The sequence below is a fragment of the Cervus elaphus genome, chromosome 28 (genome assembly GCF_910594005.1).
Source record: "Cervus elaphus chromosome 28, mCerEla1.1, whole genome shotgun sequence".
NCBI classification, from domain to species: Eukaryota; Metazoa; Chordata; class Mammalia; order Artiodactyla; family Cervidae; genus Cervus; species Cervus elaphus.
This window is the reverse complement of record NC_057842.1, coordinates 35,764,761-35,783,058: the sequence shown is the minus strand read 5'-3', so window position 1 is coordinate 35,783,058 and position 18,298 is coordinate 35,764,761. Positions and strand designations below refer to the sequence as shown.

Here is an 18,298-nt window from a genome sequence, read left to right as displayed (position 1 = left end):
CCCAGTGTACCAGGCCCGAGCACTTGTCTCATGCATCCCACCTGGGCTGGTGATCTGTTTCCCCATAGATAGTATACATGCTGTTCTTTTGAAACATCCCACCCTCACCTTCTCCCACAGAGTTCAAAAGTCTGTTCTGTATTTCTGTGTCTCTTTTTCTGTTTTGCATATAGGGTTATCGTTACCATCTTTCTAAATTCCATATATATGTGTTAGTATGCTGTAATGTTCTTTATCTTAGTCTTTCTTTTTTTTTTTTTTTAGGATAAAACAACTGGCTTATTTATTTATTTATTTTTTTTTTTTTTAAATTTTTTTATTAGTTGGAGGCTAATTGCTTCACAACATTTCAGTGGGTTTTGTCATACATTGATATGAATCAGCCATAGATTTACACTTATTCCCCATCCCGATCCCCCCTCCCATCTCCCTCTCCACCCGATTCCTCTGGGTCTTCCCAGTGCACCAGGCCGGAGCACTTGTCTCATGCATCCCACCTGGGCTGGTGATCTGTTTCACCATAGATAGTATACATGCTATTCTTTTGAAACATCCCACCCTCACCTTCTCCCACAGAGTTCAAAAGTCTGTTCTGTATTTCTGTGTCTCTTTTTCTGTTTTGCATATAGGGTTATCGTTACCATCTTTCTAAATTCCATATATATGTGTTAGTATGCTGTAATGTTCTTTATCTTTCTGGCTTACTTCACTCTGTATAAGGGGTTCCAGTTTCATCCATCTCATTAGGACTGGTTCAAATGAATTCTTTTTGACGGCTGAGTAAAATTCCATGGTGTATATGTACCACAGCTTCCTTATCCATTCATCTGCTGATGGGCATCTAGGTTGCTTCCATGTCCTGGCTATTATAAACAGTGCTGCGATGAACATTGGGGTGCATGTGTCTCTTTCAGATCTGGTTTCCTCAGTGTGTATGCCCAGAAGTGGTATTGCTGGGTCATATGGCAGTTCTATTTCCAGTTTTTTAAGGAATCTCCACACTGTTTTCCATAGTGGCTGTACTAGTTTGCATTCCCACCAACAGTGTAAGAGGGTTCCCTTTTCTCCACAGCCTCTCCAGCATTTATTGCTTGTAGACTTTTGGATAGCAGCCATCCTGACTGGTGTGTAATGGTACCTCATTGTGGTTTTGATTTGCATTTCTCTAATAATGAGTGATGTTGAGCACCTTTTCATGTGTTTGTTAGCCATCTGTATGTCTTCTTTGGAGAAATGTCTGTTTAGTTCTCTGGCCCATTTTTTGATTGGGTCATTTATTTTTCTGGAATTGAGCTTCAGGAGTTGCTTGTATATTTTTGAGATTAATCCTTTGTCTGTTGCTTCATTTGCTATTATTTTCTCCCAATCTGACGGCTGTCTTTTCACCTTACTGCAATAGAAACTAAAGAGACCATAGCAAAAATCAACAAAGCTAAAAGCTGGTTTTTTGAAAAAATAAACAAAATTGACAAACCATTAGCAAGACTCATTAAGAAACAAAGAGAGAAAAACCAAATTAACAAAATTAGAAATGAAAATGGAGAGATCACAACAGACAACACTGAAATACAAAGGATCTTAAGAGACTACTACCAGCAGCTCTATGCCAATAAAATGGACAACTTGGATGAAATGGACAAATTCTTAGAAAAGTATAACTTTCCAAAACTGAACCAGGAAGAAATAGAAGATCTTAACAGACCCATCACAGGCAAGGAAATCGAAACTGTAATCAAAAATCTTCCAGCAAACAAAAGCCCAGGACCAGATGGCTTCACAGCTGAATTCTACCAAAAATTTAGAGAAGAGCTAACACCTACCTTACTCAAACTCTTCCAGAAAATTACAGAAGAAGGTAAACTTCCAAACTCATTCTATGAGGCCACCATCACCCTAATTCCAAAACCTGACAAAGATGCCACAAAAAAAGAAAACTATCTTAGTCTTTCTAAGCTTTTCAAATGTTCAGAGGTTCACCACAGAATTCTGCTCAAGGTTAGACTGTTGGTATGGAGATTGTCTCAACCTAAACCAAATGGCTCTTAGAACCAAAATTAGAATACAGGAGAGTATTAATTTGACACTTTATGGGCCGTTCTCCTCAGATATTCTATAAATTTCTCTATTATCCAGATTGTAATGTAAGTGTATTGTACTGAAAATCCAATTCTTCTATACGTTTCTTTGTCCAGTGTTAATTTGGAGTCACAGACCACCACACCACAACATCTATCACTCTACTAGGTTTTCTTTCAGTGACCACTTAATGGGAGGAGTGTTTATCTCAACCCTGCATGTCCCAAACAGAGCTATTAATCAAACCCATCTCCATATCCACTGTGAGTGAGGCAGGCATAGTTTAGGCCTTCAGGCTTGCCAGGAGGGCAGTAAGCCACTTGTTTTTCTTGGCAGATAGCTTTGTCTGCATGTGGTTCCTTCTCTTCTTTCCTCAGACCACAAGATTCAGATTCCTTAGAGCCTAGAGGACCCTCAGAATTGGCTTCACCTTGTTTGCATTCTGTAGCAAGTACCATGTAGTTTAACCCTTCTTGGTTCTTGGTTTCCATTAAAGCAACGGACGTAACGTCATCTGAATTCAAACAAATTGGATGACCATCTTCATCTGTGAAAAAAAACCAAACATTACTCTAGCATCTATTTGGTTTCCTGTATTTGTAATATCCAGGCTCTATGAAAATTAGAAAAACACCAGCCTTGCTCATTGGTTCAGTAAACATTTATGATGACCATTGAGGGAACACAAAGATAAAAGACATGTTCCCTGTCCTTGATACTACTGCAGTCTAGTTACAAGAGCAGAAGTAATAAAATGTGATGGAAGGTTACGTGTGCTTCTGTAAGAAAGGAATACATGAAGCAGTAAGAGCGTAGAGGTAACTCTGCCATAACAGGTGACACAGGCCTGGTCTTTGTGACAGAAATTAAGTGGCCCTAGGATGGCCCTTTTTGTATAAAGTACTTACCCTTTCATCTTGCCACATCGGCTAAAATATCCACCTTTAAAGATGTACTTTTTTAGATCAAGGAAGTCAATCATTTATTAAGCTAATATTTATTGCCTGCATACTGCATACCAGGCTGTGTGCTAGGTATTGATGATATAACAGGGCACGAAACACATTTGTTGCTATTTGGGGTTTACACTCTAATGGGGGGATACAGACAATAAACTAGTGGACAACTAAATCTATGTCAGGTGGAGATAAACACTGATATGAAATATAATCATAATAATTGTTATTAATACTTACAGAGTACTAATTACATACCCGGCACTATTCTAAGCTATATGCATATATTAACTCATTCTTCCCCTATTAAGTAAGTACTGGTACCATCTCCATTCAACACAGGAGGAAATTGAGGACAGAGAAGCTTAATACTTTGCTCAAGGTCACACAACTAGAATCTGAACCCAACCTGTCTGGCTCGAGTCTGTCCTCACATTCACCTCCCCAGGCAGAGAGAGGAGCTGCCATGCTGTGTGCAGAGGAGGCGGTGGGCAGTGTACCCTACCGGAGTCCTTGAGAGGGGCTGACTCCAGACGCACATGTGCGAGGTGGGGGTGCCTGCAGAAAAACGGATAGTCAGAGGGAAATCTGACCTTCTTCACAACTGTGCTCATATTATTTTCTTTCTTACTTAAAGGCTGACCTTCGGGGAACACATGTAAATCCATGGCTGATTCATGTCAATGTATGGCAAAAACCACTACAATATTGTAAAGTAATTAGCCTCCAACTAACAAAAATAAATGAAAAATAAAAATAAAAAAATAAAGACTGACCTTCTTACTTAGAAACGTATAAAAATTCTATTGAAACCTAATAGCAGAGTTTCTGAAACATTCCACAAAATTCTAGGGAATCTACAAGATAAACATACACATGTATATTGTAGGAATTATTTGTTTTTTATCTATGTTTTCCAATCCCTGAGTGTTACTGCCTGGATGAAAAGTTTACAGTCAGAAATATAACTGTCCATTCACATAGCATCACATTTTACAAATCAGAAACATTTCAGTCAATAGATGAAGGTCCCTCCCTTTCTCCTAATGATACTTCCAGCACAAGAGCATCCAAATGTGTGGGTGAGACCAGTCTGGCTGCCAAGGTTCTGTGCATACCCCAGGCTCGATTTATTTGGAATGTATTTAAATTGAAATACCGGAAAAATTTAAACAATTTCAAAGGATGAAGGGAGGCACCATTGCACGTATTTATTCCCTGATGGAATTTAATGGATCTACCTATTAACCAGGGCTTCCCCAGTGGTTCAGCGATAAAGAATCTGCCTGCAATGCAGGAGACACAGAAGACATGGTTTTGATCCCTGGGTCAGGAAGATTCCCTGGAGTAGGGCATGGCAACCCACTCCAGTATTTTTGCCTGGAGAATCCCCGTGGACAGAGGAGCCTGGCGGGCTAATAACAGTCCATGGGGTCCCAAGGAGTCAGATATGACTCAGTGACTTAGCACACATGCACACACCTATTACCAAGTTCCAAATCTGAACTACAAAGCTTATTTTATTATAAAAACATATGAATCACTGTTCTTGCTCTGTCTTAGTAGGTGTTTATTTCGTTTTTCAGGCCCTCCCCCACTGCTGAATAACACAGAGGCCAGGCTGCAGGCTCTTTGGTATCACCCCATGTTCCTCTTCATTATTCCAATATCATTCTAGTATATTTCAAACCATGTGAATAGTCAGTTATTCTAAAATATCTCCCCCACAAAAATAAGCTTATCAGATGTTGAATTTGGTTAGTGCCTATGTGCTGAATATATATGGAAGGATCCAACTGTTATGATTATTGTCAATATGTACTGATAGCCATTGAGAAATGCATAAGAATAACTTGCTATGCATGAAAATAGCAATAAAAATATCAAAAAATGATAGGAAGAAATAGGATTAAACTGCCCAGTGGCCCAGATTATTGAGAAAATTAGGATGATATTCCTGAAGGGCTTAAAGAAATTAGGCTAAAGGAGTTTAAATTTCAACAAAAACATATGCTTATAACACAGGTCTAGGTACTCACATTATCAGCCGCTTCACTGCCATACCTTTGGCTCATTAAATAGTATATTGGGAAACATGACTTAATTTTTTTGCCTACACTGGAAAAAAATTCTTTTCCATAAGGCAAATAAATTCTATTTTTACAAATTCTGGTGCAATATGTCAAAGAAAAATCATTAGCTCACTATTTCATCGCTTCATAGTACTTAGGACAATATTTAGTAACTTGACCCTGGCAAGCTTTCAGCAATGAGTACATCTTCTTATTGCATAAGGAATTTATGAGAGATGGGGCGGGTTGTTTATTTTGATTTTAAAACTACTAAATAGAAAACTTGCAGGTTCTTAGAGCAGAGATCCTGAGCAAAGACGGCATGCACTTGGCAACCCTTGGTTTAAGAGGGAAATATTAAAATAAAGACTTCCAAGTAAGACAGGGTATTTACAGACGAGACATATGCCGGCTGACTGGCTATGTTTAGAACAGCAGAGGAGCATTTAGATTTGTTTCCTGTAGAACTCTCTGGGACTGATGAGGTGATGTTTACACAAATGTTTGGATGAAGTCACTAGGATATTTTTACTAGATGCCCAGATATGTTACTAATCTTCTCTCTATTCCCTCTCCACCCCATTAGGTCAGTAGGACCATAGCACAGGCATGGTATTATTGCTCCCTTAATCCTAATGCCCCCCTCCTTTTTTTTTTTTTTTCAAGAAAGTCCTCCTAGTGGCTTTACTTGTCTTCTTATATATCTCTGACAATAACAAAGACGACTTCTTACTGCTTTGTTAAATACATCCATCAGTCTGCAAAACAGCAAACTGTTATTAAACACATTCTTTTACTTAAAAGTCAATTAAGTATAAGCTTGCCTTAAAGTGACTTCTATGATTTCTATCCTTTGCATATATTCAACCTCTGCTTTTCATTCTATTTCGTCTCATTTCTCTGTCACTTTTGTTCCGTCACATGCCAATTATCAAAAAAGGTGATTCCCCATATATCTTTCCATTCCTTGTGGTCACGATTTACATTTGTTGTAGATTTCAGAATGTGAATTTCTCTTGTTACCAAAATCATATATCTGTCATGGCACAGACTTGTTTCTAAAAAATTATTAGAGTTTGATTATATTCCCTGTTAACCTCTTCCAGTATCCTTATTCTGCCTAGTTATGTCTGCTTCTCTATTTTTTAAAAATATCCTTTAGAATTTTAATTCAGTCTGTCAACAACTTGGCGCCTCAATAAATTAGGTATAACCAGGACAGATTTTCTAGCAGGCCAAAAGTAGCAAATTCTTTCACTACCCCTAGCTATGCAGAACACTAAAGATAACAAAGTTTCCTTGCCTTAGCTGCCACTCTGTGAAGTCTGAGAGTACAGGCTCTAGAATAGAGTCCTGCTCCAGCCCCATTCAGCAGGATGACCATTGGCAAGTTACTAACCTCAGTCTTTTCATTTGTAAAATGGTAATATTATAATGCCCACTTCATAGGGCTATTGTAAGGATTTAATGAGTTAAATAGCACAAGTGGTATATTCAAAAGTGCTGAAATAAAGTTATATAGTATTGCAATTAAAAGCCATTCATTAAAAGGGATTTGTCCTTAATAGATACCGTGAGCAGTTTGGTATTACTTCAGCTTCATAGATGAACTAGGTAATGCTACATGGTAAAAAGATTTCTGTAAGGGTTCATGGAGACATCTGGTAGACCCTAAGGTAAAGCTAAGCTCTCAGGCCTTCTAACACCCATTATGGCAGCCTTTGCTATTTTTTTTTTTTTTTTTTTACAAATGTCTGTACACATTAAAAGCAAAGGCTTTTGTGAGCAGAGCTGAATTTTGAAATATAACACAAGTCAACTGTAAATTCCTCATATCCCCACAGAACTCTTTTTCTCTGCAGCGTTTGACCATTCCTGACTCTGAGTCTCTCTTTTCAATTTCCATGACAACCTTCCTCTTCCCATTCTGACTTCTCTCAGTGCCCACCAAGAAAAGTCAGTCAGTCTTCTGTCTTCTACCACTGATACTCTCAGAATCATCAGCTCAGCTTCATGATGAGATAGCAGATAGCGCCAATGTGAGATTATAAACAAGGCTTATTCTGAGGAGGATCGGGATGTATGCTCAAAGCACATCTCTTTCCAAATTGTCACTTAGCTGTTCATGTTAAAGAAGTCTCACGATCAGAGTCTTATCTCCATTCATGTCATGGATCAAAATTTATTCAAAATGTGTAGTTAGAAACACAGCAAACAAGACAAGCAGATAGTCATCCTGGGCTTCTTATTTTTCCCTGCTATTATTAGTCAAGTGCATCACTCAAGGCGAAGGTCCCACTGTAGAGAGATGTCTCCAGGGCAACAATCAGCCATTATATAATCAATCAGTGCTGAGCCAAGAGGCTTAATTTCCAAGGGATTCTGAGTCATGGTCCATCTTGCCAGGTTTATTTCTAAGCAAGAATGTTTGCATTTGAAAAAAAAAGAAAAAGGTCCTGTGAACTTTTAATTATGTGATGGAGTTTACGAACAGCTGGAAAGGATCATGTTAAAATTTATTTTTCTGCAGCCAGTTAGGCAAATGTATTATAAATCTGTCTTTGGAAATGAAGTAAGTGACTATTGTGTTTTAATACCAAAATACCGAGGTGGAATTACACTAGCCTTTATCAGGGTAGGACCCACTACAATAATCACAGCAAACTAACTAGGCAGTTTGAAGTACTAGATTAGATATACACACATGGATGACTTTTAAAGACACAGTATTAATGTGAAAAGGAAGAAGAGAAGCACTGTATAGCACTAAAGTATCCATGCATACAATACACATTTTGTAGAAAACATACAAATTAACAGAGACACATTAATGGCCACCTGACAGGTAGAGAGAAGAAATAGAACAGAAGAGGAACATAGATATAAGGGACTAAACCAACAAATGAAAGAGAAACCCTGCATAGACCAACGATGATAACGTACCATCAACTGTAATTAACTCATCTCTGACATTGGGGTCCAAACTGGCATGAGAAGTGGAGAATGAAGAGAACAGGCCTCATGAAAATAGAGTCTAATGTGTTAATTCTCTTCCTTACTATCTTAGGTTATAAATCCAGGGGCCATATCATTATTATTACTTTTTTAATGTAATGAACAAACCAAAATTACTTTCAAAGAGGAGGATAACAAATACTTAATTATGAGGATGGTGCCGGTATATTATTCCTCCTGTGAATTGGAAGGTATCTTCCAGGTACATCCCATTTTGACCTTGTTCAGTTAACACTGGAAAGAAAACCCAGAAATTCTGAGGAAGAATCAAACTTACCTTCAAAGCCTTCATTTATGACTCCACTGGGGTTTGCTTCTCCTCTGCATTGAGAAATACTCTTTAAGGAAAAATTTCTGAATAACTGAAGTTGTTCTTGAATTTTATGGAAGGTAGGTCTTTGGTCAGGTTCTTGAGCCCAGCACTGGGTCATTAAATTCCACCTGGATATATGAGTAAAGACATGAAAGTAAAGGGTGACTGGATATCATTAGGTAGCCATTAACGATAACCTGGGTAAGGTCATTTCAGAAGGAAAAGAATTTGAGTTATTGCCAAGTTTTCCATAATTAATATAACTGAACCAGAACAAAAGCTTTTGTTTCTTATTTATTTAATTTCTTGTTGTTGTTTAGTTGCTCAGTCAAGTCTGACTCTTTTGCAACCCCACAGACAGTAGCCGGCCAGGTGCCTCTGTCAGTAGGGTTTCCCAGGCAGGAATACATTTCTTTCTCCAGGGGATCGTCCCAATCCAGGAGTCAAATCCATGTCTCTTGTACTGCAGGCAGATTCTTTACCGCTGAGCCACGGGTCAGGAAGATAACAGTTGCTGGCAATATAACTACCTTTATTAGAAAACTTCTTCCTTCTGAAAGGCCAACATTTAACAATTGTTAATCAAATAAATAGATAAATATACAGTTAGAAAATGTTTACCGAACCAATAAGAAAACCAACAGCTATACAAATTATTGAAGAAGCTGAGATTAAATTTTACATTTATACATTGATATCTGAAACAAAATCTAAGATGTACTCCGAGCCACACAGATATTTAGTGGCAGAACCAGAGCCAGAAATCAGATCCATTTCTTCATTGTCAGGTTAATTAAGATGCTCAGTTCCCCTGGCCATAAATAGCTGGTTGTTTAATATTATCTTTTCCTTAATGATTGTCTAAGACATGTCTGTACAGAACTCTCAATGAATGAATGAGTTCATTCATTCATTCAGCAAAGATCTGCTGGACACATTATATATGAGCAGAATATCAAGATTAAGAGATGTGTCAGTATGGCTCCTGTCCTCATATGATATATAAAGCACATATAAGAGGGTGGCAAAATTTACCCACTACAATTCACAGGAACAGGGGGAAAAGATAACTCTTTTGATAGCTTTGTAACTGATTCTCAAAGCCCCACCCAGCAGAAGAAAATTAACTTCATTTAGAACAATTCCAGTTATAAACTAGTCTGTTCTGAAAACCACCCTTTTTAGGTAATCCTCAGTCTTTTATGGCTAATAACTTGCTGTCTCTTATCTTCAGGCCATTCCTACTCCCTCGTCTTCCTCTCCAAGGAGGTGTCAGGATTTGAATGAGCTGTACTGGCCCCGTGAAGGATGCTTTGGGCTCCACTGTGCCCTCCAGGCCTTCTCTAGTCTCAGAGTGGAATGATGAGGAATTCCATAAGGAGCGACTCGTCTGGTCCATCCTGCAGGCATTGGCTGCTATCTGCAATCCATGATCTCTTTACCTGCTCTTTTTGGTCCTTCTCATGCAACTGGTCCTCCTGTTTCTCTCTCTAGCTGCAGGCCTCTCTGAGACTGCATCACATCCTACATCTGCTAACAAGGCTCAGGGAATCCTTTCCTGTTTCTGCTGCATGCCTACAGGATGTTCCCTAACCGAAGTTATAGCTTTCAACAAAATGTTCACTTTACACAGGGAAACAAAGGAGGCTTGGAAGTTCAAGCTACATGTTCTCTGTCTGGACGTGCCAGTCCATCCTACTCAGGATGCTGAGTGTCCCTGTCAATGTGGGGGGTCCTTGCTCAAGGATCTCCTTGCCATCCTGCCAGGCTGGGAGGAGCAGGCAGCTGCTTCCTGTGTCTGGGGGAGCAGACACACCTCATCTAACTGAAGCCTCCAGAGGTTTCAGGACCTAAATATGCAACATCTTCACACTCCTATCTCTGTCAAAGTTTCCTCTTCCTCCCCTTGTCCAGAGCTCAGAAGGAGGGGAGTTTCTCTTCAATTCTTCTTGCTTATTAGATTATATAGAATTATAGGTTTAGTAGCTCAAAGTTGCCATTTAGCAAACTAACAAGGAGCTAAAAGATTCTACATAACCCGCTCTCTGCTCTAAGCATCGTTTCCAAGTCTGCTGACTCACTAAAAAGGTCAGTACCTGCTCTCTTCTTTCACTCTCTGGAGCTAGAAGGCTGACTGGGGGCAGAGAGAGAAACACTAATAAAGAAACATAAACTGGGAAGTATTTAAAAATTTTAGTACTACCATATCAACAGATAAATATATAAATAAAAATGTTAAGTTCTAAAAATGGTACTATAGAAAACAAATGTGAACTCTAATTAGAGATGGAACATTTTTGGTAAGTTGTTCATAGAAGAATTTCTGCAAAGGTGACGTTTAAGCCAATGAACGCTGTAGAAAAATAAGATGCTAGTCATGGGAACTGGGTGGGGATGAAAGTCAGGGAACACACTAGAAGAGGCAAAAGCATGTGTAAATTCCTAACTTTGGAAAGAACTTGGCACATTTTAGAATGCGAAGGACAGCCAGTATTGGCTATAGAGCAGTCCCTGAGTGGGAGAGTGTAACAGATGAGGCCAGAGAGGAAGGCGAGATCACAAAGGTCAAAGATCAGCCTTGGCGCTAGATTTTATGCAACACAATGGAAGCTGTCAAAGATTTTTAAGCGGGCATGATCTTTACATTTTTAAAGGATGACTGTAGCTGATATATATGGAGAATTGATTGTAGAGGTGCAAGTTGGAAGCAAGGAAGTTATTAGAGAACACTAGGTGAGCGATGATGGTGGACTAAAGCAATGACTATGGAGTGAGAATACATTCAATCTCTAGGGGACAATGACCCAGAAATCGTCATAGGTATTGATTGAATAGTAATATCTATATGTGGCACAAAAACTCCACTTCCATCTCTTTTATTTCTTGACAAGCACCTCAGGTCAGTGGTAATACTCAATATCAGAGTATTATAGAGAAACCTAATACTGATCTTTTTCAGTATTGATCTGATGACTTTTCATTTATATTACAATTTACATTCTGGATATAGAGTACTGAACATGGCTGTATTTTTTATAGATTAGAGTCATCACTAAGAACCTAATCCTTTACATATTGCTTTATAATCTTTGGCATTTAGCAACAGGAATGAAACAAATAACTCAAAGAAGGACAATTCAACTGTGAAATAATATCATGTAACTGATACTCAATCATGGAATTTAAACCAATATTTAAAATAGAATCTTAATGACTGACCTAAGGGTGGACTTCTAAAGTGGTGTTACCAGTAAAGAATCCACCTGCCATTGTAGGAAACGCAAGAGATGTAGGTTCTATTCCTGGATCAGGAAGAGTCTGTGGAGTAGGAAGTGACAACCCCCTCCAGTATTCTTGCCGGGAAAATTCTGTGGACTGGCAGGCTACAGTCTGTGGGGCCACAGAGAGCTGAGCACAACTGACCGACTAAGCACACAGGTGGAAGGAGAAAGTAAAGTGTAACTTGCCACCAGAAACCTAACCTCTTCTAAAACAAAGTCGTAATTCTGAGATATTACCAAAGGATACATTGAATCTCCCAAGACTTGTCATATTTCCGTTATGAAGTTTTTCCCTTATTTATAATCCACTTCATTCTACAAAGTATTCAAGACTCTTAATGAAGATGATAGAGTGAGAAGGAAGGAGGAAAAGGAAGGAGGAAGAGAGGACAGAAAGCACCCAGACAATTGCCCCTTCTCCTCTGCACCTCACCCACTCCCACTTTCTTGCAAAAGTTTAATTTATGTAAGTTATTTAAGCAGATATCCCTAGTTTTTCATGTGTGGAGGCTTTAATTTACATTATTCTGCTTAACTCTCTAATGGCAAAAACAAATGACCTGATAAATATATAAAACTTTTCTCTCCCACTGTCCAGGGTCAAATGAGTACCGGAATGCCCTAGATTAAGAAAAGAGGCACACTCCTTAAAGCAATAGTCATTTAAAAGTAAAGAGTTCAACTTATTCAGGCTTCCCAGGTGGTGCAGTGGTAAAGAACCTGCCTGCCAAGGGAGGAGACACAAGACACGTGAGTTCGATCCCTGGGTCGGGAAGATCCCCTGGAGAAGGAAATGGCAACCCACTCCAGTATTCTTGCCTGGGAAATCCTATGGACAGAGGAGCAGAGCAGGTTATAGTCCATGGGGTCTCAAAGAGTCAGACTGAGCACACACATAACTTGTGCTCTTAAACAATATTAAAATGGCAATGGAATAAATGACTAGGCTTTTAAATATTATCAGACCCCAAAAAAATGCATTTCTTGCATCTTGTAAATTAACAACTATTTCTTTGGTATAGGAGTCTTTCCTTACAAATAGGGGTCTTTCTTCACTTGTCACAATTCAATATCATCCATTAAATACTTTTACCAAGTTATAGTTACAAATATTCAATCATATTAGTCTAAATAAAGTGACAGGTCCTTCAATTTTGTTAAAATTTACCTGGGCTGTTTCTACCTCTAAACAGATACTCCGATACTTGAAATATCTCATTTAGCTAAGTGCTTCAGTTCGAATTCTTCCATTCACCATACCAACCCTATTACCCCTCTTTGCTTCAATTTTTTCCAAAATAGCACTCATTAACCATGTTCATTATTAGTTTTTATGAGTAAAGTTCTTGGATTCATAAAGCAATTGAAATTCAACAGATGAAAACTGCATGGCATCTTTCAGAATTAAGAGGAGGTTAATTAATAGGGGTTTAAGCAAATCACATTAGATTCAGATTTGAAAAACTCCCTTACTTATTATATGCAATCCTGGAAAGATGCAATTAACATCCAGATATACATATTCTTGGGCTTCCCTGGTGGTTCAGATGGTAAAGAATCTGTCTGCAATGCAAGAGACCCGGATTCGATCCCTGGGTCAGGAAGATCCCCTGGAGAAGGAAAAGGCCACCCAGTCCAGTATTCTTGCCTGGAGAATTCCATGGACAGAGGAGCCTGACAGGCTACAGTCCATGGGGTCCCAAAGAATCAGACATGATGGAGCAACTAACACTTATACATATTCTTAAAGTAAAAATAAGATGGTGAGCCTCCATGTTCTCTATTGTGACCTCCTGCATTGGAGAGACTCTCCAGTAACTCCAGTTTCCCCTGTGATACCTGTGGCCGAGAACCCCAAAGAGCTCTCACTTGATGTAGATTGCCCTTTGATCCCATTTATTCCTGAGAGTGTTAAGCTTGTTGTGCAAACTAAAAGCTGAAGGGAACACTGAGGACTGCGCTTTGCACCATACATCCCAGACTATGGAGCGAAGGGCGGGAATGCTCTGAACTCGCACATTCCATTAATAGCTAAGCACAGCGTAGCCGTCTACGGGCTCACCTGACCCAGAGTGCATCCAGGTGCGGAGCATTTAAGCAGTGAATGGAAGGTGCAGATCGGCTCAGCGCAGACTTTCAACCCTCTAAGCTGGCCTGTGATCCCAGAGAGAGGCTTCAAATAAAAATCAGTTTCCTCTGTTCTCTAAGGAGAGTAGTTAATCTTTATCATGACAACTTAAGGCCGTGGCCAGATGAATGGCATCGCTGAGAGCTCCATTTCCTTAGCAGGGCTTGTCTTCCTAGTCGGCCATGGATCGTTAACCCTTCCTGGGGATCTGAAGCAGGCAGCCTTTGGAGGGTGTGGAGCGTTGTTTGTTTTTTAATTACTGATGTTCAAATGAACTTCAAAATCAGCAATGGAAATTTTGCCTTCAAGGAAACTATATTTTCATAAAATTAGAGCAATAATATATCCAAATGAATAATTACTCAAGATAAAATCATATAGAACATTATCTTTTTTCACTCATAATCAGGAATATTTTTCTAGAACTTTTCTAGCACTCCTTCTTCCTCCTCCTTCTAGTTAAATTTCTGGATACCTTTGGAGAGGGCAAAGTTCAACATAATTGCATTTTTCTTCCTTACAATAGGACAATTAACTATCTACCTTCCTCCTCCCCAAACAGAATGAACACATTAATCAAAATGTATAATTCAGTGATTCCTAGAGTGCCTATCAAAAAAAAGAAATGCATAATTATGATGAGATACATTACCCCCTAGAGGGGAAGATGTGCCAAATAGAATTCTAACAGCACAAGGAAAATTTTGTGCAACTGAAATTTGGGGGAAATTTTCTGAGTATTCAATAGATGTATAAGAGCTGCAAAACAGTGATTAGTTTGCTAACTACTTGATACAAATATATTTCATACTTAGGAATGCTAGGGGTTTTTTTTTTTCCTCAAGCCCTAGACTAACTTTTAAAAATTTTGTATAAATTTCTTACCCCTAACTTATAGAAGTTTTTCCATCTGCCCCCCAAAGGATCATGAATCATATTTTTAGGCACTGCCACCAAACTCGTTCAGATATGTGTATAACTGATCCTTCTGTAAATATCCCAGAGGCTATAAAAGCTAAATCAGAAACAGACAGTGATTCCAATCTTCTTCGAGCTGGAAGACTTAAATAATACAAAAACATTCACCCACAGAACATCCAACCAAGGTGCCCAGTTCTTAATCATCTTTTGGCTCCAGTCTGAATAATCCTCTAAATAACACAGCATAGTCAAGGCAGCACAGCCGTGGTGCGTATCCGCATACTGCTAATTCCTTTTGCACTTCTCTGTACCACACAGTTTAGCACGTTATTACATGTTGGCTTGTTATCCAACTGCTCCATGTGTGTGTCTGTTCTTTTAAAATACATTTGGAGATGCTGAAGAGCCGTGGCTCTGGTTTAAACACCTCTGTATTCCACACAATCTGTAGCATGGTGCAGTACATACAACAGAGGAGTTTATACTTGTTGATTCTATGTTCTTTCAGAAACATCTTGGGTAAGACACCTTGTAGAAAAAGTGTCAAGACTTCCTATTTCTGCTAAAAGGTTGTTCACAAGAAGGTAGATTAGTCCACAGCAAAATAACCTGGTTTGTTTTCCCTTTATAATTAGATCAAAATCACAGACTGTTCCAAGGATCAAAAATCTATTAGAATTCAGTAGTTGCCAGGACCAATTTGATAGAGTCTTTAATACTTAACTCTATGTTAAGTTCATAAATAGATAACAACCTATATAGGTTGTTGTATATTTTTAGTAGTAGTATACACCAATATCAGCTTTATTAACAAAAGCAATTCAGCTTTTAAACAATATATTGCTATTTAAGAGAACCTCTAAATATGCAGGTTAAGATGTTAGTCAAATCAGATGTTCCAAAATAAAATGAGTATGTGTGTGACACACACACAAACACACAGAGAGATTTTGTTTACTTATTAGAATTCACTTAACCAAGAGTATAAACATATTCTGTTCTTCTAGATTTTGCTTCTGAAGTAAAGTATTATGTGTGTATATGTATATAAATAAAAAGAAATCATCATACATTTAGTGAGTTAAATGTCACAATCAATTTACATTTTAAATAGGATATACAAATACATGAACTCCAGTTTTTATTTAAAAATACCATACCAATGAGGCATAAGAATGCATGTACATGTGTTTTTGTTCTTGAGATGCTTATGGGAACATAATTAACTTACAGATCATCAGGACAATTTCTTGGTGGCTCCAGTCTCCCTCCTGTTTGCACATAGTTTAAAACATCAAGGTTGGAATGAGCTGGGTAAGGCTGATGACCAAGAGTTAAAATTTCCCAAATCAGAATTCCAAAAGACCTAAGGATATTAAACAATTTGCTTTAATTATACTTATTACAAACATCATCTTTACAGTAGTTTTTCCAACATAATTATTCCTGGGGCTACCAAGAGTCTACTTTGTGATTGGCATTATTGGCCCCATAAAAGGCAAATGGGAAACTTAAAAGCAAGTCAACCTCAAGAAAAAGTAGAACAAGCAGCTGCCTACTAGCAACACTTCAAAGGTGATAGGAAGGCTTAGCAGGGGCACGCACACACACACACACACACACACACACACACACTTTGCTCTTCCTTCCTGGCTGAACCTGCACCGCAGACCTCCGTTACCTATGGCTTTCATAGCTTCATTGTGTAAACACAGTAGGGGTGAGCAAGAAAGCTTTTCATCCATGTGAGTTTGAGTGCTAGCAAACGTGGAGAGGGAAGGCATGAATAAAAAGTGGCAACACTGAGGGCCAACTTTATCTTATCTCCAATTTTGCAGAAGTCCAGTCCAGCTTAAAAGTTACTGGAGGGCTTCCCTAGTGAAGAATCTGTCTGCCAATGCAAGTGACAAGGGTTTGATTCCTGGTCCAGAAAGATCCCACATGCCTCAGGGTAACTAAGTTGGTGTGCCACAACTTCTGAGTCTGTGCTTTTGAGTCCGGGAGCCACAAGTGCTGAGCCCACAAGCCACAACTACTGAAGCCCGGGGGCCCTAGAGCCTGTGCTGCGCAACAAGAGAAACCACGGCAATGAGAAGCCCGCTCACCACAACGAGGTAGCAGCCCCCGTTCCAGTAGCGCCCGCTCACCACATCTAGAGAAAAGCCCAAGCATTAACGAAGACCCAGCATAGCCAAATAAATAAATTTTAAAAATTACTTTTTAAGTTACTGGATACATCTTTACATTTTGAGCAGCTCTAATCAAAAGTTTGGGGTCAACAAGCAAAAATGAGGGGTTCTATTCAAATAATAAAGAGCTGTCCAAACCTCCCTCATGTCCTAATCTTTTTGAGATCCATGATTTAAATTCTGCTTATAAATTAATGACCAAACATCCCAAAATAGTAGGCATTTGGACACAAACTTGGACACTAATTCATAGGTGCCAATTCCTATTAGTCATAGCCTCTACATTTTTGAAGAGTAATAAGATAGTTGGAGTAAATGGATCTCTTGAACATACACCAGTAAGCTAAAGGATCAAAAAGAATTGGTATAAACTGCTGAGACCCAGGACTAGCCTCTTCTTGCCCTCTAGCTTTCACTTTAGCTTGAGGAAAATCACTCAACCTCTACGGTCTTGTGTTTTCTCACATACGAAACAAGATGACCTTTTGAGGTCCCTCTGGCTCCGATATCTGATGGTGCTGCCCACGTTTCTCTGTGCCCTGTAAGCTCACCATACATCAGACTGAGTAGTGAAAATTCCATCCATCAAACTTTCTGGAGCCATCCACCGAACAGGGAGCAGACCTTCTCCTCTCTTCCTATAGTAATCGTTTTTATAGATGTCCCTCGCAAGTCCAAAGTCCCCAATTTTCACTATCCGTGATGGACTGGTATAGTCTTTCATGGAGACAAGGCAATTCCGAGCTGCCAGATCCCTATAGCAGAAGCTATATTTAATAATAATAATAACAATAAAGTTCCAGAGATCAGACAAGCAACACTAGTAAGTCTGGAGAGAAGAGAGATTTTAATAGAAAGTATTGCTATTTTGAAGGAATGAAAATGTTAATTATCTTGTAAGTTTCACCCAAACTAAGGTGATTATTGTATCAATATTCCTAAGAACCCGGTATCCAGAAAGTCACTATACCTGTGAATGAAGTGCATCTGCTCCAAGTAGACGCAGCCTTTTGAAATATCTACACATAGGTCCACGAGGTCAACCAAGGTGAGTAAAGGACCATGAAACTGTAGGAAACAAAATAAAAATTAGAGGCACTTTTCCAGTTTGCACTATATATATAGATATGGCTGGGCTTCCCAGGTGGCACTAGAGGTAAAGAACCCTCCTGCCAATGCAGGAGACAGGTTTAAGAGATGCAGAAGACAGGTTTAAGAGACACAGGTTGATCCCTGGGTTAGGAAGATCCCCTGGAAGAGGGCACGGCAACCCACTCCAATATTCTTGCCTGGAGAATCCCTTGAACAGAGGAGCCTGGGGTGTCCATAGGATCGCAAAGAGTCGGA

General features: G+C 39.0%; 1 protein-coding gene and 1 long non-coding RNA gene across 11 annotated transcripts in view; one reads left to right on the top strand and one right to left on the bottom strand.

Moving 5' to 3' along the window:
* The window catches only part of LOC122685545, an 89,874-nt gene that overhangs the window by 13,876 nt on the left and 57,700 nt on the right, over positions 1–18,298 (top strand). The gene's annotated exons all lie outside the window — the stretch shown is intronic.
* ROS1 (ROS proto-oncogene 1, receptor tyrosine kinase) overlaps positions 1,942–18,298 on the bottom strand; it is a 110,862-nt gene continuing 94,505 nt past the window's right edge. For 6 of the 8 annotated variants that reach the window (XM_043890429.1, XM_043890433.1, XM_043890431.1 and 3 more), the window contains 5 exons: positions 17,922–18,019; positions 17,503–17,706; positions 15,994–16,128; positions 8,397–8,560; positions 1,942–2,623 (listed from right to left, as the gene is read on the bottom strand). In XM_043890429.1, the coding sequence (XP_043746364.1) occupies positions 2,313–2,623; positions 8,397–8,560; positions 15,994–16,128; positions 17,503–17,706; positions 17,922–18,019 (912 nt within the window). In that variant the 3' untranslated portion in view covers positions 1,942–2,312. Of the gene's footprint in view, positions 2,624–8,396; positions 8,561–13,819; positions 14,155–15,993; positions 16,129–17,502; positions 17,707–17,921; positions 18,020–18,298 lie in introns of those variants that run through there. The other 2 variants (XM_043890435.1, XM_043890436.1) reach the window with 2 other exon arrangements.